Below are 16,813 nucleotides of genomic sequence, written 5' to 3' on the forward strand. Positions count from 1 at the left end.
AGTGAAGTCAGGAGAAAAAGTTGATTGTGATGATGCTTTACAAACAGGACAGGGGTGTGGTGTTTAATGTCTAAGTAAGACGAACATGTTAATAAAATATTTTTGAAATGCTACATAACACGTATTTGCTCGTTTATTTACAATTTTGGCATTAAGATTAATCCAGAGCGATTAACAGTAAGCAAGGAAAACATGAGGTAATACATCAAATGCTTAGAAATAGTAATCTAGGCTCAATAGGTAAACCAAGAAATCAGTCTAAACGGTATCAAAAAATCTGTATTAAGACAAGATGCCAGGTCTACAAATGACCTGGCATCTATCTACATAACATATCTAAATGACATTTTAGCCTTTGCATAAGCCTGCAAGGTCGTTTATCCACTGCCCTAGTTTGAGTGAAAATTAGTTTGTGAGAATGCACAGAAAATGAGTCCCAAGAAATGCTGTATCGTTTATTTAAATGCATTTTTACTGTAGTCAGTTGACAAAGCCCAGAGCTGTCATTACCTATGCTAAGGCACAGATGAGAGGAGCTGCCTGAACGGAACAGCGAGTACTGCACTGTGTGCTTTTAACAAACCTATAAAAAGATGAGTACGAACACCATTTCCTGAGTACGAGGACAGAATCCTTCACTCATACGTACATAAAGCATACCGTACAATAGACCGGAAGCGTTGGCCTTGGTTTCACACAACCTTATGACATAAGTGAACAATAACACTACATACATAGTATACATGGTCGGTTAAAAATAAAATCAAAGTCACGCTCTTTGTTTTCCACAAGGCAGTTGAGGACAATTTCTATTAGACAGAGATGGTCTTAGATGTCGATTGAAACGTGCAGGAATGTTTAGCGAAAGTATTTCCTATTCAAGGGGTATTCAGGGTCTTAAGAGATGCCTTCAGTTGTGCGGTAGTGTGATTTCCCAGGTCACATTATTTACTGGTATAATAGTTGTGAATCGTCATGGTTGGAGGAGGTCGGCCTCTGGCCTGAAGCACATTAATAAATTACATATTTAAATATAATATTTAGTGTTTATAAATATTTGTCATTTCATCCTAGAATCCTTTTAATTAATCAATAAGTTATGTTGCAATTTCTAAATCTATTAAGTCTATAAATATCAATGCATTCAATGACACACACATGATGTAATAAAAACTATGCAATTGGCCCTTACATCAAAATAATTCCTTATAGAAAAAGCTGCCGTTTTATATTCATAAGAAAATACATAGGCCTAGTTTATGCTTCAAGGAACCTTTTACAAGGAGTCTTGTTTAAACAAGACGTGCATGGAAAATGTCTCGTTTCTAAATATGGATCAATCCAGCCTAGCAACTGTGTAGAAGATCTTTATATTGGAACAGGTCCTAAGTGTAGTCTCTTTCAATGTTCATTCCTCCACTCTGGGTCCTGCTGCAGCTGAACAACACTCTCCCCAGTCGCCACTGGAGGGCACCAGTCACAATAAGAGGACATGGGGAAGGAAGGTAGGCATTAACAATGGATCAAAAATAAACAGATATTAGTGACCAAATTTGACTGGGAGACAGTCATCTAGCATTTTTCATTTTCATTTTTTCATGTCCTATGAAAGCAGAAATCATTGCAAAATAATGATATATTGGTTAATAAAATTGAGTGACTAGATTAAGTAAAATTGTGGTTGTGTGTCTGTCTCTAACCTTTAGGCTGCATCTGGATGTAAAGGTCAGCTAATCTGGTCACCACCTCCTCCTCGTCCTCGGTGTGTGGGAAACCAGCATAGCCTCCCTCATCACTGCAATACTGAATAAACCTAGAACAGAGAAAAGAGTGTGACAGAACGAAAAAGAACCAAGACGGAAAGAAAAGAAACAGACTTAACGAACCCTGACGTCCCTATACTCTGGGTGTAAACAGGCTATTTTCGAGAGATTTAGAGGAGGAGAAAAAAAGGGAGGGGACCAATTATAGTGCTCTGGGGGACTATGAACGGTCTACGAATTACATAGGGTTTAAGTGGTTAATGAACATTTGTCGAATTACACAATTCTATAGTTACATTTAGAGGCAATACCCACCTGGCCCAGGTAGGATCCGTTTTAAGCACTCTGGGGTTTCCCACCACAATCAGAAGGGCTTTGGCTCGAGTGACCGTCACGTTGAACCTCTGTTCAAGTACAAGAAGAAGGCATCGCAGGGGCTCATAAACATAAGACCGGACCATAAGAGTTGAGTTATATATATAAATATATAGTGTGTTTTATGCCATACCTTTACATTCTTCATAAAGCCCAGGGTGAACTGTTGATCAAGCTCAACATACTTGGGGCTGCTGCGAACTGTGGACACCAGAATCACCTTTCTCTCTTGGCCTTGGAACTCCTCTACTGAACCAACCTAATACACATATAGTCAAAAGGAGTCATTTCTGAAACGTCAACAATGTTTTTAATAATACAGCTTCATACAGCGGATGCCTCCATACCTTCAGGTCCTTCATGTTCATTATTTTCAGGGAGTTCTCCACCGACTTGAGGGCCTTGCGAATTTTCTCCACCTTTATAAATACACAACATTGTGTTTCTTTAATTTACTAATAACTTCTCTACCGGCAGTATAATGTAAAGGGATATTCCGTCCTACACATTAAAATCCTTAGGGTTAAACTCCCAAGAGTGTACAAATGGAACCTTCTGGGTACATTTGTACACTCTTTGGTGTCAAATCAACACTGAGGATTTTACTGTGTGCTCGGATATAGTGTGCCTCAAACCTGTTTTCTGTAAGGGGCAACTATGCCAATGTCCCTTGGTTCAATTTTAGACAGGCCATTCTTGCCCTGCGTCTCAAAGATTTTCTTCAGGTAGTCCATCAACATCTGCACCTCTGCTACGTTGAAGAACGAGGGACTGTTGGCCTCGCGCTCATCGATACCCGTCACACCATGGAAGATCATGGGAAAGTCCTGAAACAGAGGGAAGGAAGAAGGAATATACATTAAGACAGTGGTTCTTTTTTTTAATTATTTTTGCCTCTAATGAATGGATTTATTTTTTTATGAACAAGTTTGGGGGATTTTTTGGAAAATCTTTTGAAATAATTAAAATCAAAATGTAGGAAACAAAAAATAAGGGGGTACCGTATTTACTCGCGACCCATAAACATTGGTCCGTGACCCACTGTTTGGGGAACGGTGCATTAAGAGACATGTCATCGATCTATCAATTTACAATTTAGGCATTTAGCTCTTAATCCAGAGCAATAAGCAAGGACAACACAAGGTAATACATCAAATGTATCTATAAGATCTATAAATCTATCTATCTATGTGTGTGTGTGTGTGTGTGTGTGTGTGTGTGTGTGTGTGTGTGTGTGTGTGTGTGTGTGTGTGTGTGTGTGTGTGTGTGTGTGTTCAGGGAGGACAGAAAGAAATAACCATCTTTGGCAGGTGTTCCCATCTACAGTAGGAGTTGCGGATCATCTCATTTGCAAAAACCTGGAGCTCTCCATCGTAGAAGAGTTCATTGGGAATGTTCAGAATGGCAGGGTGGGACCTGGAAAACAGTGTACACACAGAGAATGAAGACTGAGAATATACAGAAGAGGACGGAGAAATAAAAAGTGGGCATGCGGTAGGCCTAACAGGCTACAAGACCAAACCAGGGCCTACTACGCAAGGTTGGAATCAGCCATGACTTTTAGAGCTGCAGGCCTAGAAAATCTCTTCGTAAGTTAATACAATCTGTCTTTTCTTTTTAAAGGAAGGGAAATTAACATGCCTGTAGTTTCTTAGCAGTTTGGTGACAAATTGTTTGGCGAACTCTCCTCTCTCGTCCTTGAGGTACAGATCCACATGCTTCATCAGACGTTCCAACAGCGACAGGGCTGCAAGGATACCATAACATAAGGTCTGCAAATGGTCCCTGATGTTCTACATCCACCGTCCACTGTATGCATTCAAATCCATTACGACATGCTTCATGACTGCATATATTTATCACTTTGTTTCAAAGGTAATGCAGCTACAGGATCAGGCTGCATTGCCATTATATCAACCAAAGCTTGACCTGAAACTGCACTGTCGGCTAATGACTCCTGCACTCTTACATGGACTTTGTTCATGTCATTACTGCTGCTCATACATACTGTCAATTACTGAGTGCTACTGCTATGATGTGCATAGCCAAACATTGGCATATTATGCTTGTTGAGGGTAACTGTACATTCATATTCATTGTCGATACTGTGCAATACATAATTACATCAGATACTCAGTGTGAACATACTATATAGTGCATTTAATATATTAAGATACATTACATATATTGTCATACATATTCATAATTGATAGGCTATGCATAAATTGCTATGCAGCAATATAAATGAATTTATATTGCTGAATGACCATACATATATTCATTCATAGTCAATGTTGATAAGACTGTACAAATATAAATCCACATACCAATTGTTGATAGATTAGATTGTATTCATTCATATATCAATTGTGGATAGATCTTAAGCTTACCGCATTTAAACCGGGAAAGCATCCGTGTCATTTTAGATTTTTGCGTTGGCTATTCAAAAATAGCATATAAGCTCACAGCACGCACAGCGAGCTTGTACATCTGCTATTTTTGAACATTTTTTTAAAATCTTGAAAGTGTGAGAACTACTGATTTAGAAGGCATTTGTAGAATCGACCTAAGGTCTTAATGGGTTTTATCCTGTTCAGTTTTTGACTTTTACGCTGTGCCTCTCCTGTGTTTCAGCCTGGCTGCTATGAATGACTTAGAACGACTTGAATTTCTCTTTGGGGATCAATAAAGGTTTATCTCCTCTTATTTATACCCCTAGCCTCTAGAATAATTGTACCCCGACAACATGAGACTCACGGTGTGTGTGTGTGTGTGTGTGTGTGTGTGTGTGTGTGTGTGTGTGTGTGTGTGTGTGTGTGTGTGTGTGTGTGTGTGTGTGTGTGTGTGTGTGTGTGTGTGTGTGTGTGTGTGTGTGTGTGTGTGTGTGTGTGTGTGTGTGTGTGTGTGTGTGTGTGTGTGTGTGTGTGTGTGTTATTTACTCATGCCATGCTTCATTGCCAGGGGGGATCTGACAATAGGCCCCAGCTGGTTTGGGTCTCCAGCCAGTACCAACTGAGTAGATGTTGTCTGGAGCAGACCTACACACATGGAAAAACACACCATCACTGTGAATACACCTACAACGTGCGTGCGTGCGTGCGTGCGTGCGTGCGTGCGTGCGTGCAATTATATTAGAATCTGAGATATAGATATTGTGAGAAAGCTTTCCTGGTCTTCACAAAAATTGTTGTTTTATGGTTAAAAGCATTTAGACTGTTTACCTTACAATTAAGAAAACAATCAAGTTGGTTTTAGGATTAGGCATTTAGAGGTTAAGTTTAAGGTTTGGGGATAGAGTTATGTCTGCTTTATTCTTAATCACACACACCGGTGTCATCACTGTCATGCACCAAAACATTGCAGATCCAACAGCTCACAATGCATTGCAGAGCGGCACAGCTTCTATATTATCAGCTATTTTCGGTGCATGGCACCGGCGTGCAACTAAGTATAACTCAAACTTTAAGGTTGTGAGAAATTGCCTTTCTCACAATAGTAATACGAACACGTGCGTGCGTGCGTGCGTGCGTGCGTGCGTGCGTGCGTGCGTGTGTCTAACCTGCCAGAGGGAGAATGCACTCCGTCTCCATAGCTTGTCCTGCCTCATCCACAAATATGTGAGTGAAATGTCCTGGGGGGACGCCTCCCGTCACCAGTCTAGAGAGACAGAATTAGCATTAAAGGACAGTGAATATTACACTTCTCAAATCATTGCCAACTAGAAAAAGTGCTCCTCGGAGCACAGGTCTCCGCCAGGTCAGGTAGGTTATTGGGCCACCAATATTCACCAATCAGGATGGAATATGAAAAATCGGACGGATCCGATATAGAGATAATGTGTACCGATTTGCGTGATGTTTGGACTAAATTTGCCTTCGGCCTGGCGGAGACAATGAGTGCAATGAATTTGTTGTGGTTTCACGGCACAGGGACATGTTGGCTTTTGAAAAACAAAACACAGTGATAGCTCAGTATAGTAGTAACAGAAATGTCTTGCGTTTTCCACAAACTGAATTTGGGGAGATTGATGGTTCTGGTTTCATGTAGAGTGACTAAGGAGGAAGATGCACTGCAAATATAATTTAGCATAATGTACCGTCCAGCAGTCAGCAATGTGGTCACCACGATCTTATACTGCATCAGATCATCTGTATTGGGAAACACAAAGCTGTCCCCCTCTAGGTTACAGCACCCCTGTACAAATAAAAAGCATATGATTAACCACTTAAACCCTATACACTTCATTGACCGGTGTCCCCCAGAGGTCTATGCTTTTTCCCTTTACACCAAATATAGCTGATCTACAAGCGCGTCATGTTGTGAACTTCTTTTTTTTGCTGAATGTTTGCCTACCAACCGCCCTCCTCCATGCCAATTCTAACAGCTTAGTAAAACACGTAGGTTTCTTCTTTGACACAGCCCTTAATTTTAACAAACAAATTAGTGGTGTTGTAAATGGCAGTTCTCATCAGCTTAGAGAAACACACACAGACCTGGTCACAGTAACCCACAGTAACGTTATATGCCTTTATTTGTCTTTGTGTATAGACTAAGGTCTATTTTTTGCTCTCGTTTTGGAAAGCACTTTGGGTTTTTAAATGTGCTACATAAATACATTTTACTTGACTTGACTGTTAAAACGTGGCCAGAATAGGGATGCTAGGGTTTAGTGTGGTTATTGAACATCTACTGTCCAATGGTTGAGTTCAAATGTCAAGAACAGGGGCACAGAATATGTTTACAGTTCCTATGTGGAGTGACATTGCCCTCTACTGGCAACACTTATTAATTCTGCTACAATGTCTTAGGAGCTGAACAAAAAATAAAAATAAAATCTTATTTACCTGTTCACAAGATGTAACGATATTCCAATCTGCTAGTTTTGCAAGATTTTGATTTTTTTTAAACTTTTGCAAAACTAGTGAAATGGAACATTCTGCATGGTACTTTGAAGTATACTTTGATGCCATTAGTTTTGTTCTTTCACTCAAGCAAAAATAAACACCGGACTTTAACTTGTGTAAATTGTGTCACAATAATGTGGTATTGCTACTTTTACTCAAGTAAAATATTGTTCTACTTCTTCCACCACTGGTTAAATCCTACTACAGCAGCTGAAGTAGAGAGTCAAGATTCTTGTACTGACCAGGAGTTGTGTAGGTACTGACCAAGAGTTAGGCACTGACCAGGAGCTGTGTAGGTACAGCCCAGGAGCTGTGTATAGGTACTGACCAGGACCTGTGTATAGGTACTGACCAGGACCTGTGTATAGGTACTGACCAGGACCTGTGTATAGGTACTGACCAGGACCTGTGTATAGGTACTGACCAGGACCTGTGTATAGGTACTGACCAGGACCTGTGTATAGGTACTGACCAGGAGCTGTGTAGGCACTGACCAGGAGTTGTGTATAGGTACTGACCAGTAGTTGTGTAGGTACGTCTCTGGGGTCCCGGCTGCTGGCGTACATGCGGAACACCTTGTGCTTGTCCACATGCTCCACGATCTTCTTACAGAGGAGGTCGGTGGCGCTGTTGGACGGAGCACAGGCCAGGATGTGGCAGGAACCCTGCTCCTTCTCTATCTGCTTGATGGCCTCAACCACAGTCACCGTTTTGCCTGACAAACACACAGATACATTCTGTAGATTCATGCACAGATCAACACAGGTTAATTATAGTGAACTCAAACAAAAAAAAAAGGGACACAATTATTTGTTAACTGAAACAAAAACCAAAGGAAAAATACAGAAACTAGATAAAGACAAATTAACAACACAAAACTAACTACAACTAACTAAAACAGAATTGCATTCTGCAGAAATTAAAATAACACTAAAACAAAATGAAGCTAAAACTAGTCAATTGCTAAAACTAAACTACTTATTCACTTGCAAATGAATGAATATTTCAAAACTATAATAACTTTCACACACACACACACACACACACACACACACACACACACACACACACACACACACACACACACACACACACACACACACACACACACACACACACACAACATGAAGTACCTGTGCCAGGTGGTCCAAACACCAGGTAGGGAGCAGGTTTAGAAGACCCTGCTACAATGTGTTGTACAGCTGCATACTGCTCTGGGTTGTCTTCCAGCTGTCTGTCAAACAGACTACAGAGGCAAAGGGAAGTCAATTCCTTTCAACCAGAATTCAAAAGAGAATCTTTTATCAATGTTCTTATGCTAAAGTTTTACATTTTCTTTTTCTCTTTAAGTTAGTTTTAATTTCCTTCTTTTTTACAAAAACTGAGTTATATCTGTGGGTATATTTAATGTGTTTACATTTCAGTTTATTTTATTCATCCACACACAATCAATCATACATAACTCACACTCTGCACACACACATACATCTCATTTTAATTTTAAAGAACCACATGGGAAGGAAAAGGCATATAGCTTTCTTGCGTTTTATCCTTTTGACTGTGGTGTGCAACCATGTTTTGTTTTTCATACATGTAGGAAAATCTGTCAGTAAAGAACATCTAAAATCAAAAGGTGCAGCAGACCTGAGTGTGGGCAGTTGTAGTTGCTGGTCAGAGGGAGTATCTGCAGTAGGAAACAGCACTTCCAGCAGGCTGTGTTGAGACACCAGGTCCACGGCTCTGTGCTGGAGGCGCATGGTCATACGGTTGACCGTAAACTCAACACTGAACATCATGCCGTCCGCGAGGGTGGCGAGCAGCCTGGGGGGGGGGGGGCGACAAGAAGCCAGACCTGCATGTGAATTAGGGTTGCAACTATCGATTATTTTCTTGACGATTATTCTATGAATAATAATGAAAAGCAAGTTTTTGATATATGATTTTCTTAACAACCATTTCTAATAGATTGTGTCTGCTTAACCGCTAAAGCTCTACCTTATACTTTTTCAACTTGAATGAAATCGATTAGTTTGATTAACTGTTGCACCCCCAATGTAAAAAAACAAACCCATACACAAAAATAACAAAAGAATTGCTCCACCTGGCGTTTGGAATAACTTGGAAATTCAGCCCTAACCTGAACATTTTAAATCAAATCGACCGTCAGTTAGAATGCATTTATTAGGAATTGAACTGACATCAAAAAGGTTCAAGTTTGACTGTCAGTTAGAAGGCATTTCATATTAGGAGTTGAACTGACATCAAAAAGGTTCAAGTTTGACCGTCAGTTAGAAGGCATTTCATTAGGAGTTGAACTGATTCGAAAGGTTCAAGTTTGACCCTCAGTTAGAAGGCATTTCATATTAGGAGTTGAACTGACATCAAAAGGTTCCTCTTGGTTCTTACTTGGCGCTGAAGCCCAGTTTCACATGTTCCTGCTCCACGCGGTGGATGTAGCCTCGGTACTTCAACACTTCCCCAACAGCTCCTCCTGCATAACTGGAAGGCCTCACCAGCAGATGGTCCCCACGCAGCAGAGAGGGCCGGTTCTCAGACACCCCTGGAACCTGAAGGGACACAGGTCGTACACAGTGGTGTAAAGCAGTGGTTCTAAAACGGTTTCAAGTCAAGGACCCCCAAAATCATATGCATTTGGGCAGCGCAGCGGACCGCCATCTCAAAAATACTTTGTGCCAGGGACCTCCAGAAGCAAAGATATGATTTAAAAATGTTTGCTTTAAAAAATAATACATTCAAAGATTTGGAAACATTTTCACGATTTTTCAAAAATAACAGATCTGCAAGCTCTACGAACTTGTATATCTGCTATTTTCTAATAGCCAAAGTATAAAATATGGTTAAAAGGATTGTGACCCTATATTAACTACTTTTGCTGGGGACCCCTTGGTATTTTCACTATTTTGAAAGGTTTAGGCATAAGACAGGGCTATTAATAATACATTTAAAATACATTACATGAAATAAGCTGATCTACAAGCTCACAGATGCAACACATTGTGAGCTTGCATATTGTGGAAGTAGAAGAGCAGTGTGTAGAAGTATAAAATAGAAGGAGTTCTACTGTACTTCCTCCACTTCTACAAAATGGATAAACTACAGTGCATATGTATGGCTTTAAACTAAATTGCACTCGGTACATAATATTATGCATGAATACACACAGCAAGAGCGATGAGTTTCTTGTCGTGCTCGTCTCTGATCATGGGAGTTGCCACCATGTTGAATTTCTTCATGTCCACTGTCATTTGAAGCTCTTCCAGGTATAGAAGCAACTGTAACCTCTCGGTGTAGTTCTGTCTGCTCAGGGGACTCTCCAGCATGGCCCTAAGGAGGGAGAGAAAAGGATTTCTAAACGATTAACAAGCACAGTGGCTCACATTCCACCAGGGGGCCAAAGCATATTGAACATGAATGAGATTAATTACTTTATTGACCCTAAAATAAATTCCAGGTGCATTAGACATGGAAAAGCTGACTGCTAAAGGTCCAATGTACACCGAGTCTCAGGTGCACATTCCTCACCTCACCTGCATATTATGATGACCACACATTCTGGCAGTGTGTGTCACTACCTAAATATTGAGCAGTGCGTTATTGAAACGCTGTCTAGATCAGTGTACTGTCTGAACGGATGTCCCACATCATACTGGATGCAATGGTGGAAGAAATACTAAGATTCCTTTTTTTCCTTGGTAAATGTAGCAATTCCACAATATACAAATAGTCTGTTACAAGTCCTGTATGTTTTGTAATAATATTCTAAATATGCATAGTAACAATAACCAAAGCTGTCAAATAATGTGTGCTATAGAAGTATGGTATTGAGAAATGGACAGGTGTTTTCGATTAATCTATCATGGGTTTGTATAGGAAGCAGGCGTGTCTGATAAAAGGAATATCAAATATGTAAATACTGAATCAAGCAACTTAAAAACTGTCCGAGGTGCTCACAAAAGCCTGAGTAGACGCGTGTTCTAGTGTGTAGTGTACAAGCCAAAGCACTGTCCGTGTAAGTACAGTAAGCCACTCAGCAAAAAAGTTGTTTTCCGATTCCGGTTCTAAACTTACCGAGCATCCAGAACTTGCTGCCTGTGAGAGGTGAAGCTGGGGTGTTTGTCCATGAGTGTCAGATCTCTCACATATTGTGGCATATTGTAGTTAGTCAGAGCAATCACCTGTTGAAGATTCCCTGAAGGACTGGGAAACAGAAGGAAAAGACAGCGGTGAGAAACAAGAAAACCTTTCTAGGTGTAAATGGTAGGTTCTGTGCAATCATCAAGACTAGGGCCATTATTTGACTTTTTAGGACAACATCGGTAACTGTGCAGCCGATGTATCCCGATTTTTTATCACTTTCAACCTGGCATAACTAATTTGGGCATGTTATTATAGGCCATTACTACATCGTGTCATGAGCCTGTAGATCTGCAGTTAAAAAATAAATAAAAATACACTTATTTCTATAAGTGTATAAAGTAAATATAATGTCAGTTTATTATGTTTATCTTTTATCTTTCCAAGTTATTTGTATGTTTTATGTTACATTTTCTCAATAGAAGCTTTAATCAAGATGTAGCACTTTTTGACAAAATAGTCAAAATATTGGTCAAAACATGGGTAATCGGTGGGCTAGGATCCTCCAAACATCGGGATCGGACCCAACAATCTGGCATCGGCCAGGTTCTATTCAAGACAGTGTTCATTTTGTTGACTAAGACTAAAAGACTAAGATTTTGATATTTAGTCGACTAAGACTAGACTAAACAATTCCAGATGACTAAAATAGGACTAAAATTAAATGTGTGTGTGTTATTCAAAAGACTAAATCATAATTTGCTGTCAAAATGAATTAACACAGATTCAGGATCAATTATGACAGAAGTCCCTTTTACCATTCAGGACGCTGGCCATCCTCAATGGGACAACGAGGCTCTGCAGTCAGGCCAGCCATGGAGCGTGGCTTATAGGGGGCTGTTGGTGCCAGCTCTCTGGCTAGAGAGGTCAAGTGCTGGGCCTCTATGAAGCGCACGATGTGGAAGGACGTGGAGGAGGGCAGCAGGTCCAGTTTGAACTCAAAGGCCAGGGTGGCTGGATAGAAGCCCACCTGGCTGGAGTGGAAAAGGACCTGGATCTCATAGCTAGTGCCTGAGGGCAACACAGAAGAGGAAGGCAGGTGAGTTGTAGAGCTGATGAAAATACACGTCATCTCATCAATAGGGGGCACTAATGCAGTTATGCAAGACAAAAGAAAACGCATTCTAATCTGGACACGTTTATCTCAAATTTGGCAAATATAAAACAACAAAATCTGTTTCATAATGATGTATATCAGTCTAACAGTCAATGTTCGAAGTGATATATACATACACATACACACACATTAATTGACCAAAATCCCTGTGTTCTGCTGGGCGTAAATCTGAAAGCATCCCACAGAACGGTCTCATCAAAGATGCTTCATTTAGGAAGATAGCCCAACCGTCGCTTCACCACAAGAGGCGAAATGGTACACAATGCTCTCCTAAGTGGGCGGCAGATGTCGCGGACGTCCTATGTTTACTGGTGCTAGATCTCTAGAGTGTGTGTTGCTGGGACAGAGAAAGGTCGATAACAAAGTTGATTTTCTCCTGATTTGTCTCTCTGAAAAAAGCTACTTTAGTATCAGAATGTTGGGAAGATTGTGTATCTTGTGACGTTTGGGTCCAATACTTTACGTTCAGTGAACATCGGGCTAAAGAATCGGTGTGTGTGTGTGTGTGTGTGTGTGTGTGTGTGTGTGTGTGTGTGTGTGTGTGTGTGTGTGTGTGTGTGTGTGTGTGTGTGTGTGTGTGTGTGTGTGTGTGTGTGTGTGTGTCTCTTGCCTGGTCCAAGCTCAAGTGGATTGCTTCGGGATACATTCTGTTCATCTTTGAGAATAAAGTAGCTGCGATGCAGTGCAGAATAGTAGGTGAAGTACACAGGGCTGGAGCCCGAGTTCTCGATGTAGAGTCTGGCCACATACTGTTAAGAGATGTAGCAAAGTAATCATTGTTAATCACCCCAACAATGCATCTGTATTGATAAATCGTTGATTATAGCTTCTTTCTGGTAAAAATCTGAATATTCCAAGGGAAGACAAAATGTTAAGTAATGGGGACTAAAAGTCACAACTTTTCAATGTAGGCCTACTGTATGATACAAGTCACTTCAAAGGCTTAGTACTTTTGCCAGACTTTACCTCATGCACGCCCTCAACATGGAAGCGAACTGTTCCATCCTTTAGCTCATGATCTGATTTGATGCTGACGCCGCAACGATCAGAGATGAACTGAGCCCTGCAGGGTTGGAAGATCAGAGATAGGGCAGGGCTGAGCAATATATCATACAGTAGATATCTGGGATTTTGGATATTATAATATCGTCATATGGTTCCATTTGTACACTCAAGAGTTACAGACCTGTAAGGGTCCATTTGGAACCCCCTCAGGTAACCCAGAGGGTCCCTGTACCTCACTCTGAGAACCACCACCATAAATTCAATACTGTATGTATGATCGAATTTGTGTTTATCAAAAATCATAATGAAGGCCAACATTATATAGATTTTTCAAAATATAGGAATCATTAAAGGGAACCATTAAGGAATCTGACCGTATAAGAGGGAATCGTTGAGGTACCGGAACCGTTAAAATCCTAAAGGGTCTCAACCCTATTCTTTTTCTTTTATTTATTTATTATTTATTTGCACATTTAAAACACATTTTTAGCAACAGCATAATATTGTGTTGGATGTGCAGGTGAGATTTAGAAAACCCTTTCGGGTTTATAAGGTTAATCTCACCTCACAAATTATGAAAAATTATTGAAAAATGAAAAATATTCACACTGTGCCGTACAGTTTGTATAATGGTCTCACTTGTCAGTGGCGAGTCTGTCCATGAGGAGTCTGGCCAGCTTCCTGCGGGCTAGAACGCCCGCCTCTGCATCACCAGGGGAGGCTGAGGTTTCCAGCAGCTCAGCAGGGGCCACCTGGGCAGGGCTGCAGTTCACTGGTGCTGGACTCAGGGTGGACACCTGGGCAGGGCTGCAGTTCACTGGTCCTGGACTCAGGGTGGACACCCGAGCAGGGCTGCAGTTCACTGGTGCTGGACTCAGGGTGGACACCTGAGCAGGGCTGCAGTTCACTGATCCTGGACTCAGGGTGGACACCCGAGCAGGGCTGCAGTTCACTGGTGCTGGACTCACGGTGGTCACCGGAGTACTAGGACTGTTGTGCACTGGTCCTGGACTCACGGTGGTCACCGGAGTACTAGGACTGTTGTGCCATGGTCCTGGACTCAGGGTGGACACCTGGGCAGGGCTGCAGTTCACCGGTCCTCCTGCACTCATTGCGGACGTGACCATGTGCGCTAATCCCGGCATGTGCCATTGATCCTGATGCAACATTCTCCTCTGAAGCAAAAACACATCACATCAATCTTTATTATTATTAGAACCAAGCATGATGCATGCCTGATGGGGTACAGTACATCATGGGAACTCCATTCTTATGGAGTATCTTCTCATCTGTAATATAATTTTTAACCTGTATAGACTATATCCCCAGAACACATCTTATTTTCCGAGTTATTCAGCTCAGAAACCTAAGAGTTGGTCTAAAAGTCTGTAGGACAATTTTGGCCATATGTAATATAATATTTATATTAACACAACACTGAGCCAAAATCCACAAAAACAACTTTTGAAGAATGTAGATTGCTTGATTTCCTCATTTACACAAATATTCTAGGTGGAACTGCATAGCAGGGTCAAAGATGGATCTGGTGTTGGGCCTACACAATACTTACTTACCTTGACAAAAAAGGATTCCTACCTATCAACACTGACTAAGAATCATCAGACTGGTTAAAAAGGTGCTGAATTGAAAGCCATGAAAGAGTGAAACGGCTTATGTGATTACAACTGCTAGGATGTGCTTTGAATGCTTTGTACTAAAAATGTAAATATTTTGTCAAATGCAAATGCATTAAATCAAGAAGAGACAACCTCTCACCCGGCTTAAAGATTCTAGTAAGCTGCTGGACAATAAATCTTTTAACACAGGGAGAGGATATCCACACGCTTTCACCAGGTGCTATGCCCCCACTTTATTTTCAGTCCTTCATCTGAGCACTCAAACCAGACAGGTAGGATAAATAACTTCCCATCCCCTTCCCCTCATCAGCTGTATGCAGCACACCTGTGCACATCCCTATGTGGAGCACCTCCTCCTGGGAATTGTAGTTTTACAAATAGAAAACATTTCATTCCAATACAATAGACTAAACAAGGGGAAAGTGTGAACATACAGTACAAAGACATGCAGTCATGAAGCACTATTTTCATAAAGACAATCAGAGATGTTACGAGAAGGGAATCAGGAAGAGGCTATCATGCGGTTTATGATTGCATGTCTTTGTATATTGTTTGTTTATCCAGTGTCCTGACCTATGCCACGTTGACAACTATGCATAATATTGTGCGTGCGCTGTCTTCTCTGTGTGTGTGTGTGTGTGTGTGTGTGTGTGTGTGTGTGTGTGTGTGTGTGTGTGTACCTTGGGATTTAACATTACAGTCTTCCCGCATATCAAGACTTGCTTGGACCTAGGACCATGCTTGGATAGAGCAAAGAGGATTTTGCTGAGGTTAGGGTCCTTGGCCCCACAGTCCCTTCAAGGGGAGAGAGAGAGAGAGAGACAATGATATCCAATCCAATTTAATACACTTTATTCATAGTGTACATTTAAAACCACAGCGTTAACTTGAACTAAAGTGCTGTACAGTCAGTAAAAAATAGAATAAAACTGACGAATACAAAAACACAAGAAAAATACATAAATAAAAGACACCAGTTGATAATTCACCATAGAATTCCCTTTGATCAGACAATTGTATATCCCAGTCGTCATATCAAAAATATATACTATGTAACATTATATACTGTAGGTGAATAAAGTGTGTTACATTTACCTGCTTCTAAATTCATTGTTGTAGATGTCAGTCAGCTGCTTTCTGTCAGCAATGTGTCCACGTCCAGTTTCCTCCAAGTGCTCGATGAAGTCGTGCCCAACACTCAGCCGCTGTCTCACTGTCATTCTTCTTGCCATCTTTTGATGGAAGTTAGTATTGTGATAAAAAAAATAAGGATATAAAGGATAAATATTTAATAAGGAGCCCTATCTGTCATAAACCTTTAAGTAGTACTGGACTAAAGAGGGGCAGAGCTGTCTTTTATTAGTGTGAGCCAAGTAACGCCTGTGTCACAGTCTGATAGCGAATGATTAAATGCTTCCTGTACTGTAGGTTATTGTCTGGAAAATGAAACTGACAAGACCAAAGAAATTCTTTGGTCTTGTCAGTTTCATTTTCCAGACAATAATAATTCTTTGAAAGAATCACACTGGTTCTACCTGGTCCCTTACCCAGTGATGGAAGAAGTACTCACACTTTTTACTTTTTTTTTAACTTTTTAAGTAAAAGTATCAATACTGCAGAAATACTCTGTACAAGTCTGGTATTCATTTGAAGCCAAAATTATTGGCTTCAAAATGTACTTATAGTACCAAAAGTAGAAGTACTCATTATGCAGAAATCTTCCAGTTTTCAAAATGTTACAACGCGTCGCATCGCATCGCAATTTTCCAATTTTCAATACTTTTACTACTCCACTACATCTCAGAAGCAAATATTGTACTTTTACTCCACTATAATTATTTGACAACTTTAGTTACT

At 40.6% G+C, this 16,813-nt stretch overlaps 1 protein-coding gene across 1 annotated transcript; it reads right to left on the bottom strand.

Annotated features, from left to right (window-relative positions):
• Positions 1-442: 442 nt before the first annotated feature.
• Positions 443-16,188, bottom strand: LOC311052904 (putative helicase mov-10-B.2; the record flags this gene model as incomplete). Its single annotated transcript, XM_084068203.1, has 23 exons — positions 443-1,463; positions 1,701-1,813; positions 2,079-2,167; positions 2,272-2,397; positions 2,486-2,557; positions 2,774-2,965; positions 3,437-3,554; positions 3,780-3,885; positions 5,078-5,176; positions 5,698-5,795; positions 6,235-6,332; positions 7,561-7,757; positions 8,176-8,288; positions 8,687-8,863; positions 9,449-9,609; positions 10,225-10,387; positions 11,132-11,260; positions 11,956-12,208; positions 12,925-13,063; positions 13,281-13,377; positions 13,959-14,494; positions 15,637-15,751; positions 16,052-16,188. 23 exons carry the CDS (start codon positions 16,186-16,188, stop codon positions 1,402-1,404), a joined length of 3,390 nt encoding a protein of 1,129 aa, XP_083924329.1. The 3' UTR covers positions 443-1,401.
• Positions 16,189-16,813: the final 625 nt, after the last annotated feature.

Source organism: Gymnoscopelus microlampas (genome assembly GCF_963454915.1).
Source record: "Gymnoscopelus microlampas genome assembly, chromosome: 10".
Classification (NCBI taxonomy): Eukaryota; Metazoa; Chordata; class Actinopteri; order Myctophiformes; family Myctophidae; genus Gymnoscopelus; species Gymnoscopelus microlampas.